At 40.6% G+C, this 24167-nt stretch overlaps 1 protein-coding gene across 1 annotated transcript in view; it reads left to right on the forward strand.

The window, feature by feature from the left end:
- Window positions 1–24167, forward strand: part of EYA2 (EYA transcriptional coactivator and phosphatase 2) — a 99824-nt gene that overhangs the window by 30465 nt on the left and 45192 nt on the right. Inside the window, exons 2-5 of the mRNA XM_086622701.1 lie at window positions 11881–12003; window positions 15248–15292; window positions 15912–16054; window positions 18896–19012. Of these exons, the coding sequence (XP_086478827.1) occupies window positions 11881–12003; window positions 15248–15292; window positions 15912–16054; window positions 18896–19012 (428 nt within the window). The remainder of the gene's footprint in view (window positions 1–11880; window positions 12004–15247; window positions 15293–15911; window positions 16055–18895; window positions 19013–24167) is intronic.

Consider the following 24167-nt stretch of genomic DNA (forward strand, 5'->3'; position numbering starts at 1 on the left):
TTATTCAGCCCATCTTGTTTTCCTTGATCATGCACATGATCTAGCTGCAAAGGTAAGTATAACTGGTGAAGATATCCAGGCCAGTACAAACTGGGTCAATGCATGCTTGACTGATACCAGGGGTAAAACAGGTCCATGTCTCCTTCTATCTGTCCATGAAATTATGATATTTCAGGATAATTTTTCACATGTCTTGCCTGTGGACGCTAATGTGCTCAAGACATTAAAGCATGTTTTTCTGAAATGTCCTGCTATTAATGCAGTGGTGGTAGCAGTGCTGGGTCTGACGTGGTCCAGTCACAGGACCACAAAGTGCTTTCCACATTGGAAGAACTGAGTAGAAGTTGCTTTGCGTTACTGCAAGATAAACTGCAGTTTATATATATATATGTTGTTGTTGCTGTTTATTTAGTACAGCAGTACCTGGAGGTCCCACTGAGAGTAGGACACCATTGCACTGGTCAGTGCTTCACATATCCAGAAGAGGAATGCTTGTCCTGCAGTCTCTGTAGGTAAGGCACACAGGGGTCAGGAAGCACAGTAGTGGCATAAAGGACTTGCCTAGGGATCAACTGAGTTACCAGGGGCAGAGTGGGGAGAAAACTCCAGACTTTGAGTCTCAGACTAGGGGTTGATCTGCTGTTTCTCTATGGCAGAACTAATTTGTTCTTACTGTGTCCTCTGGGAGAACTGTCCCCATGTGACCACCACGCTTTCCCTCACACAGTTACCTGTGGATTTTAAGAGCGTTGCCTCTCAACTACTGTGGGCAAGTATTTTCTGGTATGTTCCTTTTTCTGTGGAAACTTCATGAATGATGCATTGCTACCCTTTGAATCAGGAGTTCTTCCTTAGGATCTGGCTGGTATAAATGTTTATAGGTAACTATGCACATTTAAATCCACAACAACATGAAGCCATCCATCTGCGGAGAAGGACAGCTGCCAATGCTCCCTGCAGCCAGTGCTCCTCTCCCCAAGGTAACGCCATCCGGCACTAGACTTCCTGGAAAATGTTTCCCTTTGGCACTCGTTCCAGCTAATGGCCAACTTTCACTGTGTGAGACCATCTTTGTTTCTCTCAGTGTTAAGAAAATATCCAGCTCCTCTCTCCCTTCCCTTGACTGCTGACTAGCAGAAGGAAAAATGGAAGTCACTGCTAATGGTCAGCTCAAACTGAAACAGAATGAAAGGCTCCTGAGGTGGGACACATGGCTTGAAATGAGTTGTGTTTGTGGTGAGAGAATTACTGTTGCCCCATAACCCATAGATGTGTTCAGCCAGCAGCCATAGCTGCTGCAGCAGGGCTCTGCTGCTTCAGGCCTGTCTGGTGATGGCTTCTGTGTGCTGTTTGCATGGTGCATGTCCTTCTGAGCCCTCCGTGACTCACAGTGACTGCTTTGACTTGCCCTGCTGCGTTAAATATAGTTTTGCAGGAATTATTACCCGCGGTGTTGAACATATAGCTTTACACAAATTATTACCTGAAAATAGGTTCTCTCAGGCCATACTGCGACTTGGCCGCTGGAGTCTGGGCAGGTGTACCCAAGGCTCTATGGGTGGGAAAGGGAAGCTCTGTTTTCTGCTTGTACTTTTTCACTACCTTTTGGAGCAGATGTGGTTCTGTAATATTTAGTGCTTCGTTGTCTCTACTTTTTCTTGCTCTGGTAGAGCTGAAGTAGTTTCTGGCTGCTTAATTTTGCTTGTGTAATTGCTTTATGTTACAATGTATTAATATGTTTTATAAAATAAGGCCTCAGCTATGTAAACATGCACAGAGTTGTTCACTCCTGAGAATGAATTTCCTGCTGATAAGACCAGAGCTTCATGTCCAAGCATAAATGCTACTCCTTCGTCACCGTGGCATGCATAAAGCAGACAACTGTTGAAAAACAACAAACCAAAATTCAGGTTCAAACCCTACTGGCAAGAAGCAATTAAAAAAATCATTGAGAGAAGAAAGAGCGTAAAAGTAGTACTTTAGTACTAGTCCCAAGGTGGCAAAAGTGGAAGTGAGCCACTAACGTAGATGTGGGGGAGCATGCTCAAAGGAAGATTCTGGGCAACAGAAGGAATCTTTCTTGTCTTTCTGTCTGAGGAGACAGCTTCATGGCTGGAAAACTCTGGCATTTTAAGAAACAAGTATGATAGTTTCAGCATTTCTCCCACTTACGGATCAGCGTTGTTGAGAACACTCTGATAAATTCTCACAGGTTTGACAGAAATTACTATTCTGGTTGTGACCTGTTTGGGCTTCCCTTTTGTTTTGCTTCCCTCTGTGAGTTAGCCACCTGCCTGCTAAACCCCCTGCCAAATACATACTTATCCCAGTGAAGAGGTAAGTTAGAACGTCAAAGTTTTTCCTCATTCCATGTCAGAATTGTGCTCCTTTTGGTGCAGTTAAGTCTATAGTTTTTCTGCAGTTGCATGTAGATAGCTCCCGCGGTACAGCAAGCAGAGTAACAGCTTTCATCTCTTCTTGCATGGAGCGCACGGGGGAGCGCGCTGCTGCCCGCGAGCGTCCTTTCTGTGGTCCCATCCCACAAACCCCACAACTCTGCTGATCCTGAATGCTGCAGAATTTGTGGAAGGAGTAACTTGTTTTCTTTTGTTTTTCTTCTCTGTGGAGGTTTAGTGTTGTTCAAGAATTGTAGATGACTTAGTTTCTCAGAGCTCCTTTTCCTATAAATTTCAAAGCAAGACGAAATCAGTGACTTGACGTAAAAGTAACGAGTAGGCTGCAAGACAAAACACAATCTTACACACTCCCGTGACAGAACCCAGATGATTTCAGCATGAATATCTTATCAGCTGTTGCTTCCTCATTCCAAATCTTAGTTTTTCTTAAGTCATATTTTTGTGATTTACATTTAAATGAATTTTTAGGCCTTGTGATTCTGAGGAGAATGGATAAAAAGCATAGTTCTTTAGAGCAGAAAGAGGTGCCTAAGTAGTGACAAATAAGTCTCATGAGCCGGACCCTACAGTACCTGGTTTGTGAAGCTCCATCTTTGGAGGCAGTTGTTGTGCGTTATGGGCCATGATTCTGCAGCTGGAGCTGCCAGAGTGGTTTTCTGCGGCCGCATGCAGCCCTAGTGCGCTTGGGGGATCTGAATAGGAAGAAGTGTAGTGGGATTAAAAAGCTTGTGCATGTCAAAGAGAAATGCAGACACTGAAAGAGATTATATATGTACATTTGTGTGTGTACACATACAATTTCATTTTTCAAATGACTGTAGGCCATAAGCTCGTAGTGTTTCTTTACCGACTTAGACTTTTCTGTGTAGTACTTGACAGTAAGACAGCTGAGTAACTTTATTCTTTGGCAAATAAGAAGATCTTTTGCAAATGTTGCTCGGTTGAGCAAACAGGTTCAATAGACAAAAAAAGGCATTCGGAAAAAATTCAGCTTTCTCATTTTGACTTATTCTAAGTGAAATACTAGTGTTGAAATTAATTTTCAAATACCCAGTGACTCAAAGCAATTATATAGCATGTTTCCTGGTTAGGGTGCCAGATTGAAAGTTTGTGGCCAAACCCCATCATTAGCTCCCTTTGCATTTTCAAGCTACCTTTCAGACTGAGCCTTCGTGAAAAACAGGGAAGGTAGCTCGGCTTGTTTGTTTGCACGTGCGCTGAATCCCCTTTGCATTGGACTGCTCAACCAGAAAATGCTGATGCTTCCTCTGGTCTATCTTCCTTCAATCTCTTCCCGAGTTAATTGCAGGAAATTCAGAGGGGGATCACAGCCCAGACCAGCCCACCTTCTCTTCTCAATATTGCTCTGTGTCTGCAGTGTGGGGATCGAGGAAAGAGCACCTGGAAAACGGAGTAGTGAAGCCTTGCTAGGAGTAGGAAGAACATTTATTTATATGAAGACAGCCTGCTTTTATTTAAATCAACAGGTCTGAGACAAGAAAGAAACTTTGGGTTTTTTTAAAAAAAAATATTGAAAAGCAATCTAGAATAGCAGGTGATGAAGCCTGGTGAAGCAAGCCAAAGCTGCTGGAAATTCAGGACTTCCAGGGAAACAAGGCATGCAATTATTTTTGCAAGTCTCAAGCACTCAAAAATCTTAAGGCAGGCTTTCCTTAAAAAAAAAAAAAAATGAAGTTAGCTCAAAAATTCATGAGATGGGATTTTTCATCTGTTTTTTACACTCTAGTCTATGGGTTAAAGCAAGACAGAAAACTTCCAGTGAAAGTAAAATTTCAGTCAAAAAGACTGTCTCATTTAAAACAAAACAAGAAAACCACGTGGGCAAGGATTTTAAAGCGGTTTGAATACTTTGGGTATTTTAAACAATAGTTGTTTCAGAAGTGTGACAGAAATTGTCTGTTTTGTTGTTTTCTCAGTTATTTTTCTTAAAATTGTTTAGAATTAACACATTTAAAAAAGAAAAATTAATTTGAAATCTTAATGTAAACCCAAACCACTACTTTTTTTTAATGTGAAGTGAATCATTTTAGATGTACATGGAATTAATATGGAAAAGGAAGGGCTGTTTTTCTCTGTGAAAAGTTTTCCATTTGACTACTGAATTAACAAACCTATTTGTGATCCAGGTCTTACTTGAATGCTTGTGCTCTTTTTCAAGTTTTGGTGTGGTTGTTTTTGTGTTGAGGTTTTTTGTTTGTTTGTTTAAACTGCTTTGTTGGAGTTGTAGCTCTTTTTAATGTAACCTCATGGCCAGCTATAACAGTGCTGGACTAAACAAAAGATGAATGTTTCAGAAGACCAACAGCAAGACTTAGAAACTGGGTGACAATATGTACACCGGGGAGCGATGAGGGGATGTGAAGAAGCACAGCTTGAGACCCCTGTGCTCTGGCCAAGAGGAGCTTGGATGTCCCCATGCTCTGTGTGCAGCCTCTTGCCCAGCTTTCTCTGAGCCACACAGGCACTGCTCAGGTGGGGCTTTCTCCTCAGCTCTTTCAGAAAGCAAGTGGCATCCTGCTTCAGTTGAAAGGAAGATGTTCCTTGCTGTGGGATTGAGTTTAGCCAATACTCCTCCCAGCTCCTTCTTTCTCACCTATTTTTTTTTTCTCATCTCTCGTACTTGACTCAATCTGATGAGCATGTGCAGGAAGGGTTAGCTGTGTGCCTGTCATCTGGAGCAGCCTCACTACTACCTCATTTAATTGCTGATTTCAGTCTGATGTGCTTTGTCCCTTGCCTCTCTGTCACAACTTTTCTGTTGTTCCTCTTGGTTTAATCCTTAGCCTGAGATATTCTGTGCTGGAGAATAATGCAACTATGTACCCCCACCTCCAGATGCTATGCTACAAGCTGTACTACTATGAGTCCTCTTGCTTTTTCTGTCTGGAATGGGCTGGGCAATGATAAATCCAGACAAGTACTGCTGCTTTTATTGTCCGATTACATCAGCGAAAGGCAGCTCTCAGGAATAAAACCAGCCTGAGGCATGCTGCCCTGCAGGTCACCTTGAAAGGATATCTTGTCATCGCGGCTGTACTGTCAGTACTTGTACATGAGCATTTATGCCAGCTCAGGTTTAATTTTGTGCCTGTTCAGGCCTTTCTGGCATACATCGATCAGATGTACTTATGGATGAGCTGAGATTCACTATAAAAGAGAAAATAGTGTTGTAGTTTTCACCTGCTGAAGTATTTTTGAGTTCTTGAAATGGAGGGAACAAAGGATCTATTATAATGGACAGAAAACGTCCTAACAGTGCGAGAAGGAATGTACTGACAGAGGAAATGAAATTACTTTCCTCTGCTTTTGAAATGTGTGGATAGAAGTAGCCAAAAGCTTCCGTATGGGATATTCTCTATTATTATACCACCTGGAAGGTGGCTGCAAGATAATAGCATTTTCCCTGCTTATGAATGATTCCTCTTTTTGTGCAGGAGTGGAATAAAATGGGGAATGTAGTTTTGCAATAAGTTAGTTCTGGCAAAGCTGGCTAAGCTGCCATGCTTCCCAAGGAATTAAAACACTAGAAGTCTTAATTCCCAATGAAAATTAATGAGATATAGCAGATACTGTTGAAAATGTTACCCCTGTGGAAAAAAATGACAATAAATCTCGTATTTTCTAGGAATGAAGAAAAGACAAACTTTTTAGGATTGAGCTTTTGTTTGTTTGTTTTCTTTGAATCAGAGATTGACAAAGCCATCTTTACTTTTTTTGGCAGTTACCCTTTAGGAATTCACTTCTGAAACAAGATGGGGAAGGAGACTATCTTCTTTTTTATTATGGGTAGCACTGGAGTCATGAAGTTGCTGTTTCTACTTAGTAATCTGCACCGTTTTTTGAAGAGAATAAGGTGAAAGCAGTTGATCACGTAATTAAAACCAGATAAAGTCATGGAAGCAAGACAAAAATGTTACTCTTGCAATTAGACTGCAAGCTCTGTCTGTGCCTCCCCTTCCCAGCCAAGCTAAAAGCAGAGGACTTGGCTTGTATCACTTGTGCCTAGGGCTCCATGTTGGCGTATGTGTACGTTTAGGAAGATCTAGTGGTTTAAGCTTGTATTTGGCCTCTAGCCAGACACAAGTAAAAATTCTTGAGACGATCACCGCCTGGAGTTTTTTCAGAAAGTTTAATTTTTAGATTTGCCTGTCCCCTCATGGACAGACTCTCCTTGCAATTTCTTACTCCCTTGAAGTATCTTGTCTTTCCCATTGCAGGATCTGGCAGGTTTTTCTTGAGGGTTGGAGTTCTGTCTATCGTTTCACACCTGCTTCATTCTGTGGTGCTCCTAACTCATCAATTCCTTCACTGATGACAAATGCAGAGCTTGTTTATTTTTTCCACAATAATTCCAGCTTTTTTCCCCCTATACTGTCTTTTGCTCCTGATATGTCCTTTCTGAACTGTACCATCAATCGCCTGTTGCTCAAATACTCTCCTACAGACTGCTGTTGTTACAGGGAGAATGCTCTTCCTTGCATACATTCCCTTTGAAATCTCTTCATCACTTGGCCATTGAATTTACCCCAGTACTACTTAATGCACAAGTGTCTTATTTACTGAAAATGCTCTGGAAGTGCTGTTTTGAACATTTGTTCCACTTCATGATGTTATATGTATTGAAGCCAGAATACTGTGTTTTCACCCCATAAATGGGCTAGACACAAGTGAAATACGCAGACGCCCAGGAACAAGTCCGCTGCCTTCACAGTGGGGATGGAAATGCCCATGGTCCCATAGATGATGCCTTTAGTGAGCTGTGAGGAGGATATCAAAAGCAAGTTAGAGCGGACTGAGAGATGCTGTAAATTATGCCTGAGCAGCAGAGGTCCAAGCTTTGGAAGGAGTCTCCTTCATCTCTTGCTGGTGCCTTCTGGCCTTTCAGCTGTGCTGAGCAGAGCTGTGGTGTGGTTGCATCTGCCCACAGTGTCACGGTGGTTTCCTGTTTCATCCTTTCAAAATATGATCCATCAAGTTCTCATCACTATCAGTATCCAGGGCACCTTGCTGACTGTCTGCACACTCAGTCCTGCTTCAGCACTGCACTTCTGCTCATCTTTGAGTACGTTGCTGGAGAGAGATGGGATTGCTCAGTAGTTTGATCTTCAGCACACGTTTGTGAGTTTTGAGTTGGGGTCTGGAATCACTGCCTTCAAAACATCATTGTAAAAGAAAATGTGGTTTGTAGGTTGCCCGAACATCTTGATCAAAAATTTGAAACCTTAAAATGTTTTATTTGGCATTCCTAGCTTTAGAATGACTGAAGACGACTTTTATTTTTCTTTTTTCCTTCCTCAACGTTAGTAAAGAGAAAAGTTTCTGTTCTTAGCAGAGATTTTGTGGGCTAACTTTCAGGGCAAAATGTGGGGTTTTGAGTAGGGGATTCTAATGGAAAAGCTGAGCACCAAATTCACACAAGGTGGTTCTTAATCATAGAAGCCAAAAGCTCTTCCAGATGTCTGTCAGCCCAACATACTAGATGCTGCCATCACTGGTTTTAATAAAAGCTCATATTCAGCAAACTTCATTACTGATTTGCTGTACATTACTTAAGCCAGAAAATGTTTTGCTCTAAAAAGCAAGTGAACAAAGACCTGATATTTTCATCAGTTGCACTCCAGAATGTAATTTACTGTGTTAAAAGCCATCCCAGTTCCATTATTTTACTGAAGATTTTCTGTAGATTGCCATTGTTAGAACTGGAATTTCAGAAACTTTTGTGAAGAAGTACATAAGCGAGAAGTGCACGTGAACAAATTGGTAAATGATGCGTGCAAAACAGGCAAAGGCACTAACAATGCAAACACGTCCGTGACACGCACAACCGGACAGATTTCTGTGAAGAGTTACCTGTTTGTACATGCTACTAATGCATGCTCTAAAGAAAAATGGATGCTGAAAAAAAAAAAAAAAAGGGAAAATATTACAGGACAAATACAGGGAAGTGTGATGTGTCTGTGAATAGAAAAGTGAAGAGAACAAAACCAACAGAAAAATCATCAGTCAGAGAGTAGCTAATGAAATCTCTGAACAATGATGTAATTAAAGTGCATTAATCATTATAAAAAATCATTTCCCTTTAAACATCTGCTCCCCTTCACTTGGCAACAGTCTGGGCAGTGTCATGAATGATGGGATTTTGGATTACGCTGAAGGGCATGTGTTATCTGAGAAACAACGCAGAATATCCCCAGCTTGGCAGGGTCTGGGACAGCAGTGCTTTTCCTCCGTTCAGGTATAGCATTAAGGAAATAAGGGGGAAAAAATTTGGACACTACTTACAGTGGAAAGGAAAAGCTGGTATAAAAGTGAACCCTGTCTTCTCAGCTATGCAAGCAAAATTTAATTTGGTGTCAATGGATTTGGATAGAGTAATTCCTCTGGGAAAAGAGCCCCCACCCAGCCTGTTGCTTTTAAGAGAGCCTTAGGAGCCATAGTTGCTTGTAGGAGAGACTTTGTTCCTCCCCACTGAGAAGCAAGCACCACAAAAGCGTTCCTGACCTCTTTCTCTGTGGCAGCCTGGCTGTACCAGTAAAAGAGGGAGATTAGCTGTTTCAGGAGAAAAATCTTTTTACTCTGGCATAAGCAGAGTGTGCAGAAGGGCCGTGACCATCCCTTACTGCCTGACAGTCTGTAGCTCCAAGGCATCTGCCTACCTCCCCTGTGCCTGAGACTGCCAGTGAAGTGGATGCACACGTGCTCCAGTAAAGCTTCTATCTACTGGTACCAGTTTAGAGCATAGCTTGCTTTGGTGCTCTTAGGACTCAATGTTATGGGCTGTGTTTTGTTTAGAGTTAGGTCAGGAGACCTGGATTGCTGTTTTGGCTCTGCCATTAGACGGAATCACTTGGGGAGGAATTTTTACAGCTAGGGACTACTTCTTGTATCCTTGTACAAATCTGACTCCTTGTTGCATTTCCAGGCAGTTGGTTAGCCTGGACAGTGGTTGTGGGCACTATTGGTGGCCCTTGTGCACCTGCCTTTTCACTTCTGTCTTGCAGTGTTTTAGTGTCTGTGTCTCAGGCAGGGAGGGGGAGGCAGGAGTGGTGTTCATCTTACAGGGATGCATCTGGAAGTGGAGTTCTTTGAGGCCCTCTAGCAACAAAGATCCTCCAGCGACAAAGCAACACTGATTTTTATGCAAGTCTTGTTTTCTTAGCAGATCTATATCACACAGCAGTTCGGGAGCATGTATCTCACAAGTGTGGATTCAGAGTACCATATTTCTACCCTATTGATCATTCACTGCTGACATAAGGTCTCCTTCATGGCATGTCATCAGGAAGCCTTTACCTACCCTATTGGTCATTCATTGCTGACATAAGGTCTCCTTCATGGCATGTCATCAGGAAGCCTTTACTGACTTCTGGACCTGAGGCTACATTGGTGGTGAAAATGCATATGCCCACGTGGATTTCCAAGGGAGGCAGACCAGAGGAGCTCAGATCCCACTTGGAGAAACAAGGACTGGGGCTGCGGATGTTGTGTATGATTGTGCCACTTCATACGCATTTTTGGCAGCTCTGCAAATTCACAGAGGATTGGTGCTTTTTCTACCTAGCCAGAGTGCCTTCCCGGCTGTTAGGTGGGGAAAGTGAAAACGAACCCAACTTTGGTCTTTGCTGTTCAGTTACAGGTAAAATACTTGCTAACAGTACTTACCTTCCCTCACAAGGACTTGCAGGCTTTGTGAAAGTGATTAGAGAGGTTCAGATGAAAAGTATGTGGTTTATTGTTCTCTGTTTCTCAAAGCTGGTAAAGTCATACAGTGGTATTTGAACAGAAGATCAAAACAAACCTCTTTGCTTCTCACAGAAGTGTGTAGATTAGTATTGCAGAAGCCCAGTGTCAGGAACTCTGGTTTGTGTGCCGTTGCCTTTAACTTCATGCTGTTTTAGGTGTGCTATGGATTGCTCCCAGCCTGTTGCTGCCGTGCCATTTGTTGTCTTTATAGTCCAGCTCGGATAGGTCCCAGCCTGGCAGCAGGGGTGTGCCAGCTGCCTTTGCAGGTAGCGTGTTCAAAGGGGAGCCCAGGCAGGCTGCAGCCAGATGCCTTGGATCCGCTCACCACCATATGCCCTCTCTCCCATCTACTCTTTCTCAGGCCCTGCGCTGTCCAAGAGCACAGTTACACTTTTCTCCAAGAGCTCTAAATCCCCCCAGTATTCTCCAAGGGACCAAAGTGAGGACATAATCTACGTGGCCGCAGAAAGCGAAGAAGGACATAGCATCTTTGAGTCCTCATCTTTTCATCATTTGTTCTGGACCTGAACCAAAACCTGCAAAATACATCGGTGTAGGCTTAGAAAATTCAAATACGTTTCCATAGCATTGTGTATATTTTTAAAAAATGAATGTAATGAATTGGCAAATTTAGCTTCAGGTTTTCTTTGGCCAGTGGGTTCTTCACAGTGCCAGCTGCAGGCATTGCTTGCACAGGAAACAAGGGCAGAACGTTATGAGGGTAAAGGTGTCCAGAACACCTGCCTTGCATAAAAGCCACCGTGCAGGTACCTAATGTAGCACAGAGTTTCCTTACTCAGCCCGCTGTCTTTTTGCAAACTTGCAAACACAGTTATGCAAATCTATGCACTTTAATGCGATATTTTGTATCCATCCAACACTTCCAAGGAAAGCAAGGGCAGCAAACAGCTCTATTTCAAGCAAGTGTCTTTGGAGCCCATTTCTGAAAAGGTGTTAGACACATCTTGAAAATGGTGATATTTAAATTAATCGGCCTATTCATGGGGTGCATAAGGTCCGAAATAATTATTTAGTCATTCTCTTTTCTGAACTGTTTGTGTAATGGAGTTTATAAGCTTTCATAATAGTGTGGGTCATGTGCGTATACAAACAATTACGTGTTTTTTTGGAGGCTTGAGTCCTGTATATTGTTCATTTGAAATTTTTGGTTAAATCAGATGAGGTTATTTATGTGAAAGGCACTGTCCTCGTATCACTGCCACCTAATGGTCAGGACATTGTTGTTAGGTGCCTGGTTTAAGTGTGCCCTGGAAAACCGATCCTGTCACCAGTACTAAACTCATTATCTTGTAAGACTAGATAATGCTGTTAACTGCCCTCAACTTCATTTTCAGCCCTTTATAGTCTTTTCTGGAGCCACACTGGATGCTGGTGTGTATATTCTCGCTCAGATGGCATATGAGAGATAAGGAAATATGGTTTTTGTATGGCAAAATCCAGGAAGAAAGGGAAAGCATTAATCAGATGGGTGTAATCTCCAAGGGAGCAAGTACTTCATTTTAATTCAGCATTTCCCTGAGATGAAAACTTTAGTGAATGTTATTATGTGGAATTTATATGAAGCCTGGGTTTAGGTAACCAGCTTTAATATTTATACTCTTAGGGAAAAAAAAAATGAATCATTAGTAAGCATGTATAATTCATGAATAAATTATATTTTTCCTTTGTTTTCCTTCAGGTATAAGGAAATGCTAGATCTAGTGATACCACCCAGCCTGACTGTAAATAGAGAGTGCCCTGAAAGACTGAAGCTTAACCTTTCCAACATTTATGCCACAGCTCCAGATGACATAGAAGGTAGGCTGCCTCTTTTGCTTACTGTTTGCTGGCTTTAACATAGTGCGTAAATATATACATAACCAAAGGGAACTGACCACATGCAAGGCTTCTGCTTGTAACAATTAGTTCTACGGTATAGTGAGCAACTGGGATTTTTGAGTGTTTTTTTGTGGACACTCCAGTTGTGGCTGAATCCTTTAGTTCAGCATGGTTTGAATGCAAATGGAATAGAAATGTTTTATATGTGGATATCTATCTGTGTATAGTAGGTGCACACACATGTTTACTCCACTGGAGTAATTGCAGGTATAAATATTTCCTATAGAGCTGGTAGTTTGTGTTTGGACCCCACTAGAGCCCCACTGGTGGCATGAACATGAGCCCTGTGCTTCGGTGGCTGTGCTCCTGCTGTTGGGGTGCAGAGCATGTGGGCTCCCAGGCCCAACGTGTATCGTGCAGCCAGAAAACATTTTGCCAAAGCAGCCCGTGCCCTGGTCTGCATTGCTCTGAGATCATTGCTGTCATCTCCAAATGGTTAGCCCTGCTGGCCTATAGTTTGAAGTTTCACATTTGGCAGGTACCAAGGACAAATTCTTTCAGTGGTCGAGGCTCTGATGGAAATTTATCTGGTCTTCTCCTCCTCCTTCCCCCCATCATACTGTTCCAGTGAAGGAAACAGAAGAATGTAAAATCTGCTAAAAAAATTATTGGCAAGTGATGCAGCTCAACTAGTTCTTGCTAGTACAATCCCAGCTATTGTTTGCTGAGGTCAGGATCTGTCAGCCTTCCTGTTGGAGCGGAGTTAGCAAAAGGCACTGGCTATTATGTTTTAATAGCATGTTTAACCCTTTGTTTATAGGCTCCTGGAAGCCAAGGAGGTGTTTTGCTTGCATGTTTGCTAAGGCATTAGAAATTGCGTGATTAAATCACGTACATCGTGACTGCCTATCTACAAGAGCAGTCAAAGGGATAACAATCTAAAGGAAACATCCTTTGAAATGTACGTGTTTGCAGAAAAGATTAGAACTAGAAATGATTTTTAAATTCATCGTTTTGTAAACTTCTTAATGCAGCAACTATTTGTTATTATGGGATATAAATAAGAGCCAGCATAGCACTTGTACTGTTGGACACCAGTTTGCTACTGACAGCTCATGTTGATATGTTTCTTGTAGAAGTATTATGGTTATTTTTCTACAGAATGATCTCATGTGCTACCAAGATTATGCACTTTCCCTTGAAAATACTTCTTGTTAATTTGAAGAACCTGAAAATACTTGTGTGTTCGTCAAGTCTCAGACTGCCAGAGCTTTTAATACAATAAATGTACACAAATATATGCTTCGTATTGCATGTACAGTTTTAATTTTAGCAAGTCTAGTTGCAATACTTACTTAAGTGGATGTCCATGTAGGTGTCTGGCCTGCTATTTTCATGGGTGCTTATCATGAGATGTGCAATTACATCAATATATTTTCAAATGGAGAAAAGAGAAAGAAGTACATGGATATTATTTTTAAAAATTTTGAATAAAATTATCTCTGAAGATTTCAAGTTTGTGAAAAAAGGGCCTCCTCTTTGAAAAAAGTGTGCATTTTAGATGTTTTCATCTTTTAATCAAATGTTATTGTTTCCTAGAAAATTCAGCTGTCTTGTTAAGCTCAGTATTATGTTTCTTAGGAAATTTAGAATGTCAGTGTTGTTATTATATACAGTAAGCAGTATACAAATTACCATTAAAAATAATCTTGTAATTAATATTTTCAGTATTATTACATATAGTAGACATATAAATTAATATTCAAAAAAAGAATAATATCTAGTAATTAATGTTTTTGTTTAGAACTCGTGCACCTCCATTGGGATTTTTCCATAAACAAGTGAACAAAGATAAAAAATTTTTAATGAAATTTAGTTTAAAAAGATATCAGATTACATGACTGTATTTTTAAAAATAGTTTGATGTAATCTCCATGTTATATTATAAAATGATAAAGCCATATAAAACGTTGTGAAAAAACGGTTGTGTAGGAAAGAACAATTTCAAAAATGAGTTAAATCAGGAAGAACAAGCATTTCATATGGGAGCACATCAGATCTTTTTGGACATTCTCTCCAGGTTTACAGCATAATAAGTTACTCAAACCCATAGGACTATTTGCATGTATTTAGACTTTAGATGTATTTGCATATTTCATTAAATAAAACATGCTTTAAATATTTAATTCGCCAACTTACAAATGGCTGAACAAATGGGGTGGTGCTGTTTTGAACAACTTTGTACTGAAGATAATGCATCTACAGCGTTGCGGGTACGTTCCTGTTGATGCACGGGACAGCACTGCAGATGTTTTCTGCCTGGCGGTAGCAATGTGCAGGCATCGGAGGCACTGCAGGAATCTCCCTTTCCACCCTGCATGTGCACCTGCAGTTGAGAGATCATCATCTGCATGAGCTTGGGTGGTATTTCCTATCCTGCGTAACAAATTACACTATAGATGCCAGGATCCAGTGTCAAGGATGGTGGTGCTGCCATCAGCAGACAATGCGATGCTTGATTTCTCCCTGCGTGGAGACTCTGTGCAATTAGTTTGGTGTGTTCATTGATGCAGCCAGCAGATAGAGAAGCCTGAATCTGTTGTGCCTAATGTCATTATTGATGATCGTGAGGGTGTTTTGGCATTTATAGTGCTGTAATATCATCTAACAGCTCCAGCCAGGAGCCAAGAAGCAAAATTTGGATGGCATTATGGAAGCAACCTGCCTAATACTTGTGGTGGCATTTAAGTATGATGTTTTCAGTACAATCTGCAGGCAACTTTCAGGTTTTAATTTAGATTTTAAAAAATTTTAATTAATTAAACCTAAATTTATCTCTAAATAAAGATGGTGGCACATTTTTCTTGGTAGTGTTGCAGGACATAACTGTTTGGCATTGGAAGACATCCTGGACATATAACCTGTGTGATATATTTTCTACTGGTTCAATATTTTGACTGCTGGCAGGCCAGTAAGGTAGGTTATAGTTAACTCAAAAAATTAAGGAGATTTACAATGTTGTATTTTTAATATTTGTTTGTTGTTAAGTGGAGAATAACTTTCTTACCTACTTCAATTTGTTGAGATTCACTAAAAACAAAGTCTTATAATTCCTGTATATTTTTCTCAAACCAGCAGTGGTAAAAGCAGTGGTATCAGTGTGGCCATAGAACAGAACATCATGAAAATCTTAACACCCTTTAACTTTGTTTTCCAGGCGGCAGCAGCAGCAAAGCAGCACCACAGTGTCCTCTCCATCTGTACTCCACAAAGTGAGTGCTTGTGCCAAGTGCTGTAATTTAAAAACCGTGTTTTGCTGAACAGCCATTTTGTGCAGACTTCTGTCACCTTAAAAAGTATTTGCCTTAAGCCCATCCACCTGTTTCCCTGCATGTCTCTGGCCCAATGAAGTAACTGGTTCTTAATCTTGTTAGATATGGTGTGAAAGAGGCTTGAGGTACTGTACACTGTACTTTTCTATCCCTGGGAATCCAGACCTTATCAGTTTGAATATTATTGTGTTTATCAGTGACCACGGAGGAATATGTTGAAATGTCAGAGGTTTTCCATGACACTTGTTTTTTTGGCAAACTCAGAATGAAACATGACAAATTATAGTGTTGATTATATTTTATTTCTTTAACTTGCACAAATTTTGCACAGTTTTAAAGTCCCCATGCATTTAGGTAGCTTAATCTTAATAGCTCATATCAGGAGCCGTATACTGAAACAACTTTTGTCCCAGTCTTGTCAGTTCGGAGTACTCGAAATATTCACCATAATACTTTGGATATTATGTTATCAAAATGCCTAGAAATGTTCTGCATGTGCTCTGGATGATCATGTACAGTGACTGTTGCCTTAGATCTTCTGTTTTCTTGTTCTGCATAGACATTATCCTCGTATAGTGACAGTCCCATCTTTCCCAACAATGGCAACATATGGACAGACTCAGTACAGCGCGGGAATCCAGCAGGCTGCTGCATACACTGCCTATCCTCCTCCAGGGCAGCCCTATGGCATACCCTCCTACAGTGAGTACTCTGATGTCATGGTACCTTTGAGAACATCTTCCTCTTGCTCCTAGAAAAATATATTTGAAGTCTTAAGCTTTAGAGCGAAAGGTCATTTCTGTCTTGGCAACGTTCTTCTCTTAAGCTTAGAGGAAAAATCTGACTTTGTTAAAACCGTTAGGATTGCTTTGAACTATATATCTATCAGCTCTTGGTATCCTGGATTATGGTCTTACAAACTAGGTAAGTTTGGGGCCTGTCAATCATATGGTGTGAGGCAGCATGAGAAACTCAGAGTCAGTAGGATGTGCCACTTAGGAGCTCGTGAGTGTTCCTATCATCACTGCAAAGACAAAGTCCCTTGCAGTAAATATGGTATTTAGGTAAACTACACTTTGCTTTCCTTGATTCTTCCTGGAGTTTCAATGATACAAGCTACTTTAAGAAAAACTTTTTGTATATTTTTACAGAAGAACCAAGACACAGAGCAGAATAAGGCATGGGTGAAATGGTACAGACTACTTTGGTTTCAGAAGACAGTTCATATTCTGATGGACTGTTAGCTGTAGGTGCAGTAAACATTTCTAACCCCAGTCAGCTTTATTCCCTGCTTTCGTGCACATCCTTGACAGCAGCTGTGGGGAGATGGTACTGGGCAGGAGCAGCTAAGGGATTCAGTCAGGGAACTAATTAAACCAGCACTCCTGATGGGGGAATGCCTGGTAAACCAAGTGTTAAGAGTATCCTCAAGCTCTGCATGGAAATCCTGAGCTCTTGAGGGAGCTACAAACCAAAGAGATACTGCTCTTGCTTAGGGACAGCTCTTTAACGTAAAGCTTTGGGCCCCTTATTCCCAGCTGATTCCTTGAGGGCCAAGTCTTGCAGCTTTAAAATGGCTTCACAGTTCTGTTTCCACTCCTGATTTCTCTTGTGCTCTTAAACACCTTGGTTCACTTGGCAAGTATAGTATTCCTCCCCAGCAAGAAGCTTTTATACCACTATTGACAAGGCTTTTACTGAAGGGAAGTTCAATGCAATGGTCTGGAGGGCCAGGGAAATGGGCTTGGCAGAGCTGAAGCTCTACCAGGATGATGAGAGGACTGTTTTGAGACTATTCTGGAGCTACTTGTGTATTTGCATCAGCTGGCAGATTTCCAAGGCAAACTCTGAACAGTTGTCCTGTTAGAGCAGGTGAAAGTAGAGCCATTTGCTACTGCCTGGAGTCTTTAGGGCATACATGTGTCAGGCCCATATGCTGCTTATAAATCCTGCAGATGACCTCTTAGCATCCTTGAGCAGTGATTTCCCTCCCCCAGCCCAAACACCCTCTCTAAGATACTCAACACAACATATGAAAAACTCCACCTGGCTGACAACCAAGAACAATGAAGCAGTATTGGTTTTAGGCACAAAAATAAAACTTGGCCAGTTTCTAGACAAAACAGAACATTGTCTGGAAATTAATTTGGTGCTAAGTTATTTCGCTGTCTGACAACAATTTTTAGGCTTCCAAAAAGACCCATTTGCTGAAGATTAATTGTAGCTGGGGTAGGTTGAATGCTCGCATGCGAAGTGCTGATGTAATTGAAAAGCATGGGATATTATGAAAAGCGGCTTCTCCGCACACACTCGCAAATCCCCTCGCTTCCCCAGCAGTAATGGAGCCGGACGCTTGCACAACCACGTGTTCATTCACTATCCAAATAAACTTCCAGCATTTCACAATGCAGCATTGTCATCTTGTTGCTAACTTGTACTCAAGTTGCATTGCAGCTATTCTCACCTAAAGCTGAAATAAGTGATTTTTATTAGAGAAAACGCTATCTGGGACAACTTACTCCCAGCCTGGGCAAATGCAGACTTGTTGCTTTTAGGAGTCATTAAGCTAGAAAACAGCATGTTTGGTGAAAGGCACATGAATTTGACTTGTCCTTTGGCAAGTTTGCCTACAAGTGCTAAAAGATGACAACAGCCTGGGAAGTGTGTAAATCTAAGGCCAGAACATCAACAGGGTCTTTGTTTAGTTTATTCAGGGTGTGTCCAATGGCCGTTTTTTGTTTTGTGCAAATAGGCATGCAAAGGAGGGAAGGATCAGGCCCAAAGGGTTCATAATAAGATGTACCTTTCAGCTGTTTATTTTAATAATACAGCTGTACAATCTCAGAATAAAATATCAACCCCTTTCACTACCAGCAAAGGTTTCAATTTGCAATGTTTAATTCAGCTATTGCTCTTCCCCCTGTAAATTGTTGGTTTAATTGCCTGATTTTAGTAATGAAAATACTTTTATGGCTTCAGGGCTTACCTGTTGTTCCTGAACTGTATGTTATATCTAAATGAATAGATGATAACCTTCCTGTATGACTTGATAACAAATATTTTGCTACCAAAGCTGAAAATATAATGCAAGTAAAAGGTAACTCTGTTGAGAAGTCTTGAGATTATTTTGATGAAGATCCTGTTTCTTTGTTAATCATTGCTTGCTTCTGATAACCGATCAGAAAGTTCATGAGTCAGTGAGTTTGTTTAATTCTAAAACAAAACTATTTGTTTAGAAATTGGTTTTGGAAACAATATTATTCATAGTTGTTTCCCCATCTTAGCAGAAATACATTGAGGTGTGGATACAGCATATAGCTGACTCAATTATTATTTGTGTTGAAGTTATTTGACTCTAGTATTTAAGAGACCCATCTGAGTAATGCAGATAACTTAAAAAAAAAAAAAAAAAAAAGTGTAGGGGAAAAGGAGTTTGCTAGGTTAAAATCTAGCTGAAAAATTTTGAATTCCTAAACTTACTTTTTTACCTTTATATGACAAACACTCATGTTCTGTTCTTGGTTCTTGCTATGTGCCCCAAAGGCATCAAAACAGAGGACAGCCTGAGCCATTCACCAGGACAGAGTGGGTTTCTTAGCTATGGATCCAGCTTCAGTACCCCAACAGCCGGACAAGCACCGTACACGTACCAGATGCATGGTGAGTACAGCTTGGTGCTTTCCAGGATGTGCTATGAGAAGTCAGAATCCTGTAACCCCATATTAGACCAATTCTTCTTCTTTTGCATTGCAGAGAAAAGCTTAGGTATAGGCAGTCAGAATAGGGGAGTAGGTAAGTCTTCATAGATCTGTTTTGCTCATCAAGGAGTTAAATTCTGGCTGAGATACTAGATTTAGCAGTAGCATACCCTAGTGAAACTTCACATATGATCAATATAAGCTTTGCCTTTCTGCAGAAACTGTTTTTTTTCTTTTTTTGATTAATTTTTTGACTGCATACCTGGGATTGTTGTATTAGTGTGAGTTCCTAGATTCTGAGTGGAAGCAAAACAAAGAAGGTTTTACACATCGCGCAAACAGTAGTGTTAGTATTATACTACTACCCTGTGCTGCCCTGAAAAAACTCTGTGGTTAATCTGCTGTATGTTCTCTACACTAATTTTTTTTTTTAAAAAAAGCTGATACTTTGATACTAAAAAAATTTTTTTTTTACTATCAAGCCATAACTTACTACCTGCTAAGATACATCTGCCTGGTTTAACTCCCAAAGTACCAACATCATTAAGTACCTACATACTACTGAGATAAGATTCAGAAGAGCAGAGCTGAAAGCAGCTGGGTTTTCCTCAAGGTTACTGAGCTAAGGTTTAGTAAGTTTAGAAGCACTTTTATTGTTGTCAGAATAATAATTGATTGCAAAATAATCAGTTGGATTCCCTTAAGGCTTCAAAGACAGTCCCTTGTGCTTGTAGCTTTATAACACTTTATTTTGTTATACAACCAGGAAGGCCAAAATATACTTTTGTTTCTAAAAATAAAACTTCAAGTTCTTTTCTAGTTATTGTATGAAACAGCAACTCTCAGGAGATGGAATGTTGACTAGCCAACTCCAAGAGAAGTCATGAAAGGGTTTAAATCTGAATTGACAAGGAGTGTAAAGTAAATGAAAATGGCGGAATTTCATTTGCGATTCCCTTTAGCCCATTTCTAGCATGATATTTGATTTCTTTGATCATTTTGGTGCTGTTGGTCAGAAACCTGAACTGCATATGGCAGGCTTTCATTATTTGGCTGGTACTGCATGTACTTTTTCCGTCAGTATGTACTGTTCCTGATATTTGTGTATTATTATTATTTTTTTTTTTATTATTATTCCTGGGACTTGCTGAGTCATTAAACATGAATTGGAGGAGGAGTACTAAAATTTGGATGTACTCTGTGTAATCTGAATTTAAAAACACCTGTCCACGCAATCCTGCAAAGAATGATGATAAATTCTGACGCAACAGTAGCAGATGAGAGGAACCAAAGCATAACCATTTCAGCTTTATCAATCCTTTTATATACATGAAGAATAATTAGTATATTCTGAGAAATAGATTATGAGTTTAAAACGTCACTCCATCTCTGTGCCTCTGCCTTGAGTCCCCTGGGAGTGTAGTTTCATTCCTCACCTGTAGGCTTCATATTCGGAGTCCACTTTGGTGATTGTATTGAACTTGATTAGTAAAGATTAGATTTTGTCTTCTGTTAAACCTCAGCCCACCTGCATTTTAAAGTGCCTTGCATTAAGCATGAATTGCCATGAGTGCATGAACTGAGCCAAGCATTAAAAAACATTTCCAAGAGATCAAAATGCAAATATTCTTGCTGTTTCTTAGCAAATATGTTTGTTACCATCAAAGATGCGACAGTAGCACAAATAAACGTACCTCAAATAGTTTAATTTAGGTGCTGGTGAACGGGAAGAGTCAGGAAGCCCATGTGGGCTAAGCGTGCTGCACTCTTTCCTGATGTGACTGTACGTATCCAGACTCACTAGTTCAAAAGCAGCTTGGGTACAACTGCAGCAGCTGTCCCGGCAGCAGTTCTAGTCCGTCTGTACCACATGCACAAAGGCTCTCTGAGAAGCTGTTTCACTGGAGGAAAAAAAGTCACTCCAAGGGGAGTGACTTCACTGGAGGGAAAGCGAATGCACATGAGGATAAAGCTCTGCCTTAGCTTTGTCCTTCCCTCAGAGATTTTCCAAGGGTTAGTAAACCGAAGAGGAATTACATAGCTTTCCTAGGTTCTTGTAGAAGCCATGGAAGGGGAGAGAAATCAAGTCTCTCACTTTACTTTTTGATATTGTTTGGGGTCTTTTTTAAAACCTCTGGGAAAAATGCCCTTTTGTGTCGTAACACTTGGCTCTCCCCCTTGCAAAACTGTCAATTCTCTCAGTTCTTCTCAACTCTGAATGTGAAGCGTGGACAGACAGATCCACTTTGATTTTAAGTCTGAGAGCAAATAAAACCCTAAACAGTTATGAACACTAGGAAGCAAGTTAAAACCCATTTTATTGTAGAAATTATTTAAGAAAGCTGAAGACTGAGAGGTGACCCTCTGCTGAGAGTTCATGTGCTAGTTTTCTTAGAGCACATATGTCTAACGCTAAGGTGTTTTTTGTGGCTTGAATCCCTCATGGGATTTGCTGGGGACACCTCGGTTGAATGTAGCACAAAAAAACCAAACCAAAACACGTAGCCTATGTGGTTTTTGTCACCTTGACTGCTACAAGCTTCATCTGTCCTACTCCTAATGGGAGTTCAGTTTTTGGCTCCTATTTTGCTCTCTTATCTTGAGATTGTGTTATTGCCAGAGTGCCACAGCTTTGTCAATATGCTGAAGTGCTGGGTCTGTGCTCTCTTGGAGCAATAGCAGCCATGCTGCCTCCTGACTAACTGCTAAATGATTAGATACTGATGGCTGTAACACCACTATTGATAAAGTACTGGAGTTTTCTTTTGCTGCCTTGGAACATAGCTGTATTCCTGTCTAGGTTTCTTGTTGGTTTTTGTTTTTCCAGAACACAGCTTCCACATGTGCTTTGTGTTAGCTTAGAAGAATCTGAGCTGTTTGAGAAGGCAAACTCTTGACTCACTTGGGACTGAAGTTTTTAAGATGGCCCCTCTATTCAGTCAAGAGGTTTAGACAAGCGAATATTGTGCGTCAGCACTTGAAAACGTTGCACTTGCAAACGATAGTCACAAAACCATGTGTTGTACCAAAACAGGCTGGGAAGAACTTCCATGCATGTATGTATGAGTATGAATGTGCCCAAAGTGCTTTCAGATAATGTTCCCTATGGGGATGTTATGGTATTAGGTAAAATCACTTCTTTTTAGATTTTCATCCCAGGAAGATCATTTCAGCCAGCTCACCAAGCCTTTAATGCAAAAGAAAACAGAGAAAAACAATTTCTGCAAGTGGCAGGTGCGTGCTCCAAGGCAAAGGGTGCAGAAGTAAATGTGTCTTCCTGTTGTAAACAAATACTTCCACTCTTCTTCTCCTTGCTCATGAGAGGAACAGTCTGAAGCTTCCTGACTGTATGGTTTATTTACCTTGCTGAGTGCTAGTGAAAGGTTTGAGTGAGAAGTCGGGAGCCTTCCTGTGCTGAGTGCTACTGAGGAATGTGTGCTCAGTGCTTTCCCACGCCACAGCACTTGGGGGTGGGGAGGTGATCGCTCCATCTCCCTAATGCGAGCAAGCAACTCTCCATACCACCCAGCTCCAGGACCATTGAGACTTTTGCTAAGTTCACATCAGTCCTTTTGGTCACCCCATTGCTGACCCAGGCAGGCGCTCTGGATGATGGGCTAAACCAACTGAAAAGGGCAAATTTTTGGTTACATACTTTTATAAAATCACATTTCAGGGGGACTTTAAGAGTCAATCTCTTAACTCCTACTTCAAGGACAAAACGTTTATTGCGTCACGTTGAGAGGGAGATCTCAAAGAGGGTGACTTGCAGGGGATCAGAAAGGAAAGGTATCTTGAGGAGTGTGTGCTGCTTAGTTTCGTATTTTAAAGTGTGAGGGGGGAAAAAAATATTTTCATAAGCCAAGCTCTGCAAGTATTGGAAGGTGGTAATACTCAAGTACGTAAGTAAAATAACTTTGGTATTATTTGCATCCATTGAGAACCAGCTCCCAGAACAATATAGTGAAGTCATCTGCAGGTGGGCGTGGGTGGTCAAACTGAATTTTCAGCAGATGGTGCAGCCAAAGCAATTCCTCCTCACTGTCTCCTCATTTATGAGTTATGTGGTCCAGCCAGCAAATAGGCACTCGTCATAGGTGTGTTACGTCAATCACCAAGGAATAAATGACCTCTTGGGTGACAAATACTTTGTCTCACAGGGCTCTAGGACAAACGTTCTCCTTCAGTATGTGCCAATGTAGTTGGTGCTGGTTTGCTTGCTTTCATGTTTCTTTGGTACCAGCACTAACTCTGGCTGGGATTCATGTGTCGGGTTGCAGCCTCACCTCCCTGGTGGCTGTTGTCAGTAATAGGGTACTTCTGAAGCCAAATTCTACTCTATAGGTCTATTTGTTTTCATTAAAAACACAGATGATGCAGGTGTAATGGGATAGCATTCAGCTTTTCATCTTTAATTGTAATTACCAATTGTATCCTGGTTCTGAGCAAGAATAGAATCTTCTAAAAAGCAAGAATGAGGATAGAACATTCTTTTGGTCATTAAGAATGTAAAGGAAAAAAACCTATTTTACAGCCAGCCAGAAGGGGAAATGTATTTCCATGCTTCTCTGGCATGAAAATAAATTATATGTGGAAGAGTTTATAAGCCAAATAGCTAATGCAGTATGTCACACACATACATAAATATAAAAGATGAGATTGGCAAGTTCCATAGCTCATAAAAATTACATGAAATCATATCACAGAGGTACTATAGGTTGAAATAATGAGTTTAATTGCCATGTAACAGTAGATAGGATAGTATATCATCAGACTTTGAGTAACGTTCAAATAGACTGGTATCTGCTATTCACTTATTTACTCTGAAGGAATTACTTTTTTCTTTTTTTTTTTAACCAGTGCTGTATACAATGTTGCTTCATGTCATTATTGTCTTTACAAAATTAATTTATTTCATAACAAAGAGAAAATATTTGAAATATGCACGTGACCAATCTAGGGATGCCACTCGTTTTTAAAGTCATGAATCGTAAGATGAGGCAACAGCTTACATTAGATTTTTATCTTTAAAGTGGTAAATTTGTAATGCTGTTAAAGAAATGTTGCGTCAAAGTCTATGCCATTTCTTAATCGATCCTCATGTAAGTGTACAAATC

The sequence above is a fragment of the Tauraco erythrolophus genome, chromosome 18 (genome assembly GCF_009769465.1).
Source record: "Tauraco erythrolophus isolate bTauEry1 chromosome 18, bTauEry1.pri, whole genome shotgun sequence".
Classification (NCBI taxonomy): domain Eukaryota; kingdom Metazoa; phylum Chordata; class Aves; order Musophagiformes; family Musophagidae; genus Tauraco; species Tauraco erythrolophus.